This window comes from Saccostrea cucullata, unplaced genomic scaffold, assembly GCF_032062105.1.
Source record: "Saccostrea cucullata isolate Sc308-1 unplaced genomic scaffold, CSIRO_AGI_Scuc_v1 ctg499, whole genome shotgun sequence".
NCBI lineage: Eukaryota > Metazoa > Mollusca > Bivalvia > Ostreida > Ostreidae > Saccostrea > Saccostrea cuccullata.
Genome location: NW_026926402.1, coordinates 76,432 through 84,941, shown reverse-complemented (window position 1 = coordinate 84,941; position 8,510 = coordinate 76,432). Strand labels below are relative to the sequence as shown.

Below are 8,510 nucleotides of genomic sequence, written 5' to 3'. Positions count from 1 at the left end.
AATCTCGTGCGCATCTGTCTCTGTGTCTGACACTAAAGAGGCCAAACATGCATGTAAATCTCGTGCGGCTGCCTTTGGGTTTGACGTCAGTGTGCGAGGACTATTGAAATTGGCATGGAAGTCCTCGTGTAATTTAAATCTATTAATCTACATTTTTAAAGTCTAAATCTACAATTTTATTTCACAATGAACATGATGAAATGGAAATATAAGGAATCACTGTCTAGTTAGGAGAGTATGCCAGGGACATAAACAATAGTGGGAAACATGGGATAATTTTGGCATAAAGGGCTTCGCCCGTTATGCAAATTATCCCATGTTTCCCACTATTGTTGATGCCCTGGCATACTCTCCTAACTAGACAGTGATTCCTTAAGTATCTAAACTCAAAGTCCGTTTAAACTGCACAATTTGGGAGCAGGGCAAACAAAAACCCAAACAAATATCAGAGGGGGGATCAGGTACCGTTGGGGAGTAAGAATCCTATGTTGAACGGTCACACCCGCAATGTGCTCCTTGTCATGATCGGATAAAACGAAAAATCCATAGAAATTTCAATGTAAATAAATGAATCTAAATGCAAAATATGGCATGAGGTTATTTGCATACATTATTTAAATTAACTGCGCCTGTCAACAAAGAAATTTGCAGTTCTGTAGTGTTTTCCGTATTGTGTAACAAAGTTACAAATTGGCATCATCACTTGTAATTATTTTAAGAGAGGGCATTTTCAAAAGAGAATTCACAAAACGTTTCAAAATGTATTATGTAGCATATAAAACCAGAGATAGCACTCTCTTACAACCAAATTCTTAAGATAAACCCGAAGCGGATGAGAGGACAGGGTTTTTTTTGCCTGCTGTATCATTGAAATGACATATAAATATTCCACAGTACAGTGATGTAATTGGGCCATTTCTATCATACTGATATTTTTCAGTTTGATTATGTTCTTTATCTACGTTCCTTTAATGTTAATACATGCTAAAGTTTGAAAAGAAACGTACATTGTATTTTTACATTTACAATTTCCGATCGTTTCCACTCAAATGCGAATCTCAAAATGTTTTGTATTTTTATATCTAGTGTTTTAGGGTAATTATTTTTTTGGTATCTATTTTTAACAAAAATTTCTATTATAAACGAATGATTTAATAAGATGTTGAAACGTCGGAAGTGCCACTTACGACCTAAAACTGGTTGTTTTATTGCGTAATCTTTCAACAATAAGGTCGTAAGTGGCAGTTACGACAATTCATATCTGTATTGCTAAATACTTAAAGGTCGTATCTGCAAAACATTTGCCTGTATTAACTATTTTCATGCATTAATCAAATTAAAGATGTGTTTTCTTGTGTCCTAAAAAGAAAATAAAACAGCTTTTAACTTAAGATCCACAGTCGTGTAATATATTGTTTGAAAAACAGTTTTTATTGCCTCCTGTAAAATACCAAAATTCCACATACGACCTTTCATTTCCACGGCGTCGATGTACAGTTGCTTCAACAGTTTGTAAGAAATATAGTAATCAGAGCAAACTGGCATTATTCAAAATTTATAGAAAATTGGGAGAAGAGCTAAGTATCAGCATTGGTGGAAACCAGACATTGGAAAATGAAAGTATCGAATAGATAAATGTACACTAAGAAAAGTTCAGGACTTTTACATGTCTGGAGAAGTCAGTAGAGAGGCACCTAATCTTTAAAAAAAATGTGGTATGCATTAAGGTTGCTTGGTGGCAAAAAATATTTTGTCACAAAAACGTAATGAGGATTACGAGAAGGATATGGAGATAACGAACAGTTTTCAATATCAAAGTCCATAAAACAATACAAAATAGGAGCAGAGCAAACAAAGACCTCTGAAACATCAGATGTGGGATCAGGTGCCATGGAGGAGTGAGCATTCCCTGCTGACTGGTCACATTTGCCGTGTGCTCATTGTCATGATCGTAAAATAATGGAAAAATCCGTCGTCAATTCAGTGTATAAATAATGGACTAACAATTGGTATGAAAAACGTCAGTCAGCTTTTGACTCAATATGAAATTGTATTTGCTGACAAGGTCATTGTATCGACCATAGAACTTACGAAATTAATACTTTAAACGAGACTGCTGATATTCTTGTTTCATCAACTTGCTTGTCAATAATTTACCTCGTTACCGAATCAACTGAAATATATACACTCCGTATGCAGGTGATAAAGGTATATTGCTGCATAAGAAAGGGAAGTTGACGATTGAAAATTGAAAGTCGTCACGTTTATTATATAACTTGGTTGTTAGGACACCATTAAGTAAATTGTCCAAGTATAAAACAGATGTGTCAGACTCTGTTGTATCTTTTATCTCAAGCTCTCCTGGATATATCGTATCGACGTAGGAATGGAAATTAACATTGTTAATTGACAATACTTCGTCGATATATCTGAAGGTCGAGTTGAAGTCCACAGCAAGTGTTTTCTTAAGCTTCTATTCACGCATAAGATTTTGCATAAATTCTGCTTCATATGAATACAAAATAGGTCTGCTAATAACGGAGCGCGGATGGTTCCATGGGAATTCCAATAGATTGTTGGAAGAACAGTTCTCCAAAAACCACATAAATATTTTCAATCAGAAACTCAAGCATTTTCTTTTATGTCAACTTCAGAGTACTTGTGTGTACAATCAGAATCTTTTTTTAACAAAATAGTTTTGCAAGTGACCAATGACCAGGTAAGTAAATTTACGAGTTCCATTTTTATTGAAAAAGCAGCTGTCAATGATATCAAAAAGCCTGGATTTTAATTTATCGTGGGGAATTGGTGTGTATAAAGTTGAAAAGTCGTACGTTTTTAAGCTGTTGATTTTGGAAACATCTTGTGATTTCAACTAGTGATGCTTATACACTGATTTTAGGTAGGATTCTTCTCATATTTCTAGCATTTAAAAATTAATGAAATTTTATAGAATCAAGTAGACAATGTCAATAAGTTGTGGTATCAGTGGGATTAAGTTTCACCATTTAATACCAGAAGCAAGATCGGATCAAGATCATTACTTTTTCGGAACATTAAGAATTAAATAAAATATTCTTGACGATCAAACGATCCCTAACTACTTGTATTTCAAAATTAGTGAATGTTTTTCTTTTTGCTTAAAAGGATATTACCATATCTTGCATATAAGATTATAAATTCTAAATTGACGTTAATTAAACTGAAATGTATATCGACTAGTAGGAATTTTCTATATTTCTCTCAAGGTTTTATTACATATAAGTTTTTTTTATTTGCCTTGTATATCTAAATCTTTATTATTTTCATATATTGTAAAGTTGCCATAAAAAGATTACAAAATAATACAAAACAAAAAGTTTTGCTCGTCTACTAAGAGAGAAAATACAGTTTTTACGGATTTTTGGATTAAATCTATACGAGGGCTGTTCAATAAATAATGTCCTCGGTGCTCGGAAAGAAGCAAAAGACGCTTTTTAATGATTTAGTCTTCATTATTTTACTTATTAGTCTCTTTTAATTAAAAACATGTCCGTAACATTTTTTATCCAATTTCTGATTCTTTTTAGAACTCATTTTTGGGTATGATCTTTAGTATACTGGAAAATGGCAGATCCAATTTCTTGGACTTGTTTTTTCTTTAATAAAGGTGTATTTTCAAGTTTAGAAATAAGAACAAATCAAAAGGTCAAAGATCTGGCGAAAATTGTTCATGTGAAAAAATATTAACTATCTGTTTATCCCGAAAAGCCCTTTACTCTTCAGGGTGTGCGTGTTTAGACGCTGTCATGAAGAAATGTAATGTAGTGGATTCCTGATTCTGGGTCCTTCCTCTAGTAAACCTTTCGTTGTTTTTGTAAACACTTTGCATTCTAGACTCCTCCAGAAATTAGACTGTCACCCCAAATACGAATTTGAACAACAATTCCACTAATATTTAAGAAAATTGCATATTAATCTATCTTTGTGCTCTTGCAATTCTTTGCTCTCGCCAGACCATCGCTGTTTTAGTCAAGTACATCTTATGGTAAATTTTGTTTTGAGGATTTTAACCAATAGATTCAAGTTCCATTATCTGTTGGAATATAAAAAAGTGGATAACCCCAATTACTGATATTCAAAAAAAATGTTAATACATTCGTACACGCTGTCGTTTTCACTCATTTTTCAAAATATAAAGTGACCTTTGAGTACTAAGCTTTTTTACCGTCAAACGTTTCTTTAAAAAAAGTGTAAACTACCCCCGATGTGATGTCTATCAAATTTGCTATGTGTCTTAAAGTCAATCCTACATCATATAGCATTATTTATAGAAATTTAGTAAACAGTGCTAGTTGTTATAATTTTTTGTTGGCAAGGACGGTACACATTTCTGATACCCATTTTATATATTTCTTTATCATTATCATTGAAATCCACCTGCTCATTTGTCTATAAAACAAGCAATGGTTGCTGTAAATGTCATATATTTCAGTGAATATTTCTTTAAGATTTTTAACAAGTTTTACAGCAGCTTTAATGAAGCTTCTTTTTTCACTCTAGTTTACCGGTTCTTTACCATTCATTTATAATGCAGTGTGTCGAATAGCCCTTGTTTACTATCTTCTCATGATGAAACTATGTTATAAAAAGTGGTCACATAAACTGTTATAAATTCATTAAAGATTCAATTATGAGAGAAAGTCAAGTTTAATGTCAAATGATATCTGTATTTTATGTCATACAGTTTAGGACATTATTTATTGAACAGCCCTCGTTCTTGGATTGGAACCTATTAAAAGCTAAAAGTATCTCTAGTTTGCTTGAAAAACCGTATTTACCTGATATATTTTGAAACTTTAGTCCCTTATTATTAATTTAACTTGCATTTGAAAAGTTCTTAAAGTCTTTGACTGTGTAAAAATTATGACTTTATTCACTGGTCTATTATGGTCTATTATAACCGGCAACGGCAACGCTGCAGGTGATCATCTTGCCATCAAAGCTTATCTGCAGGTTGCTAAGCCTCCCAAAGAAAGAAAGACAGTAACTTTTCGAAGGATGAAAAAACTTGAAATCGAAAAGTTCAGGACTGACCTTGACTCTTCGCCAGTCCTTAGTGATAAAACCGACTCATTGAAGAATCTCATCACTGACTATGACCATGAGCTAAGGGCCGTCCTAAACAAACATGTCCCAGAAGAGACAAGAACAATCACCCTTCGTCCTAATACACCATGGTACATGGAGGATCTAAGGACGGCAAAAAGAGAAAAACGTCGGGCTGAAAGACAGATGAGGAAATCAAACCTGACTGTTCATAGACAAATTTTCAGAGACACATCCATTCAAGTAACCAGGCTAATACTAGAAACAAAGAAAAAATACTATTCAGATAAAATCGACGAGGTAGGAAACGACCAGAAAAAACAATATAAACTTACAAACTCACTGATAGGTAGCAAACCAAACCTATTTTTCCTTCTAATGGTTGTGAACAGGACCTTGCAAATACTTTTGGCACTTTTTTCCTAAATAAAATCAATACTATTAGAGACCATCTTTCAAACTTAAATGAACAGACCTCAATGGATGTTCTAAGAGCGGACATAAGATTTGAGGGCAAATCACTTGAGTGCTTCACATCAGCATCAGAGGCAGAGGTTCGAAAGATCATTATGGCTTCTCCATCTAAATCATGTGAGTTAGACCCAATACCAACTTCCGTCTTGAAATCCTGTGTTGACAGTCTTCTTCCAACAATCACAACCATTATAAATAAATCATTATCAGAATCAACTGTTCCAACATCACTGAAAAATGCTGTTGTTCGACCTCTCTTGAAAAAACAGGGATTAGACAAAGAGGTGTTAAAGAACTACCGCCCTGTCTCGAACCTTCCATTTATTTCTAAAATCCTGGAAAATGTTGTAAATTCTAGGCTGGAAGATCATTTACAGTCAAACCACCTGCATGATAGACAGCAGTCAGCATACCGTGTGTATCACTCAACGGAGACCGCTCTCTTGAGAGTCCACCATGACATAACATCAGCACTAGACAAGGGTTCAAGTGTTGTTCTGTTAATGCTGGACTTATCTGCAGCCTTCGATGTGATTGATCATAATGTTCTTATCAATCGCCTAGAATTTTCGTTTGGCATAACTGGTGCGGCCTTGTCATGGATACGATCATACCTAAGTGATCGGCACCAACGTATTGTTATAGGTTCATCCGAGTCTTGAGACTTTCATCTACAATTTGGCGTTCCCCAGGGATCGGTCCTTGGACCTAAGCTTTACAGCCTGTTTGCTAAACCAGTTTGTGATATTTGCCGAAAACACAACATGAGTTTCCAGTGTTATGTAGATGATACTCAGCTGTATATGGCAATAGCACCTACTAGCAACTGGATAGACGTAGCATCTCGTTTGCAAACTTGCCTTTCCGATATAAGTTCTTGGATGCGCTCTTACTTTCTAAAGATAAATCAAGAAAAAACGGACTTTATTATATTTGCCCCAAAACACAGAATTCATCATTTTAATGAAGTTAGCATCATTTTTGACGGGAATAAAATTAAAGTCTCATCATGTGTGAAAAATTTAGGTGTTTTCTTTGATTCTGTGCTGAACATGGATAACCAAATTCGAAACATTACCAAGTCATGTTACCATCAACTACGAAATATTGGACGCATTCGACCTTTAATATCAGAGAGCGCGTGTAAAACCCTGGTATGTTCACTTGTTACCTCCCGTCTAGATTATGGCAATGCCTTACTATACGGTATATGCACCAGTTCCTTAACAAAACTTCAACGGATTCAAGATACTGCCGCCAGAATAATTACTCGTACAAAGAAACATGATCATATAACACCTGTGTTAGTCAACTTACATTGGCTTCCCGTAGAACATCGAATCCAGTACAAGCTGCTTCTACAGACTTTTAAAGCTTTAAACGGAACATCACCACTATATATACAAGAACTGGTTCAGGTTTACACGCCTAGAAGATCTCTACGCTCAGAGAACTCCATGTTCCTTGTTCAGTCGCGTGCGCGGACTAAATCATAGGGCGACAGGCGATTCGACGTGGCTAGTGCAACATTGTGGAACAGTCTTCCTCAAACTTTGAGATTTGAAAGAAATTTTATTCGTTTTAAAAAATTATTAAAAACTTATTTATTTACTACTGCATACCCAGATTATTCCTAAGAAGCTACTCTTATTTGTTTTAAATTTTTAAATTTAAATTATCTTATAACATAGGACATTACAGCAATTAACATGTATAAATATTTCTTATCTTTTTAAAAGTTTATTTATGTATATTCTTATAGCTTTAATTTGTAATCTTTTAAAAGTTTATTTATGTGTATTCTTACGGCTTTGACATGTATTTTTAGTCCTATAGTACTTGTAATTTTTATGTTTTATGCTTATATACTGAAAGGAAAAAGAAACGCATATTTTACTTTAAATTAAATTAAAACTATTATTTCGAAAATGTTTTCCAGTATTGTTATCAAACATTTTAATTCATCTTTAATCTACAAGTTGCCGAAATCTTGTGTGACTTTGACTGATAATTCCTGAGTTATTGAAATTGATATGTCAATACTCCCTAAAATTAAAATAAAAACTCTCATCATCTCCCTTGGACATTGGTAACAGCCTTGATTTTCCTGTGCATTGAGTTCACCAGAGTATTTATCTTTATCATTTGATTATTATTCAACTCTTCCGACAATAGTCTTAATGGTTGATAGAAGCTGTATCATTCCAAAGCCAACAAATCCCCCCCGCCAAATGAGTGCCACGAATTTTCATTTTAGGATAGAATTTACCGAATCCAGCTGGTTTGGTAAACGTGAATGTTTGTGAGAAAGTCTCGACAAACACTGGCTACATTTTCCCAGTGTGAACATGCTAAAAACATTACGCACACGACGCGTACGTGCGTGCGTCAGAGTAAAATCGACGTAAAAGTTGCCAAGCTCGCGGACCAAATCAGAGCAGAGAATTTCTGTCAATTTTAGGGTGAAAATATTGGTATGATAGTTTGCTGTATAAATATCGGTTTCATTGATAATACCTTGACAACAACCGAGGTGACATGATGAAAAGCCCTGTCTTGATGTGACGTTGTTACGCGTCAACGTCACCGCCATGGTTGGTTGGAAACCTTTTAATTTACTCTCTGACAACTGAAAAACCTTTTTTTGCTAAAAAGTTTAAAACAAACTGCACAACAACATCTTGTTGCCTTTTTATTCACTTACGCAATTCAATTACTGGAACCAGTGTAACTTCCGTCAGCCATGCCATGATTGCATGAAATTTATACTGATTGCAAATGCGGAAAACGATGTCTATAACTCCAATGCATCGATAAGCACCACAAAATGTGATCATAAAATTGTCATCATCAACATGCACGTGTTTTTGGCTTTTCATCATTTCCCCTACATGACGCCATACATTTCATGGTTGAGTAATTTTGACCAGCAATTTTAGTGCACAGTA

At 34.5% G+C, this 8,510-nt stretch overlaps 2 protein-coding genes across 2 annotated transcripts; both read left to right on the top strand.

The window, feature by feature from the left end:
• The first annotated feature begins 4,905 nt into the window (after positions 1 to 4,905).
• On the top strand, positions 4,906 to 6,224 carry LOC134271591 (uncharacterized). The gene is made up of 2 exons (XM_062753793.1): positions 4,906 to 5,388; positions 5,562 to 6,224. Exons 1-2 carry the CDS (start codon positions 4,906 to 4,908, stop codon positions 6,222 to 6,224), a joined length of 1,146 nt encoding a protein of 381 aa, XP_062609777.1.
• Positions 6,225 to 6,326: 102 nt separating this feature from the next.
• LOC134271589 (uncharacterized) lies at positions 6,327 to 7,058 on the top strand. The gene has a single exon (XM_062753791.1). The coding sequence runs from the start codon at positions 6,327 to 6,329 to the stop codon at positions 7,056 to 7,058; it is 732 nt and encodes a 243-aa protein (XP_062609775.1).
• Positions 7,059 to 8,510: the final 1,452 nt, after the last annotated feature.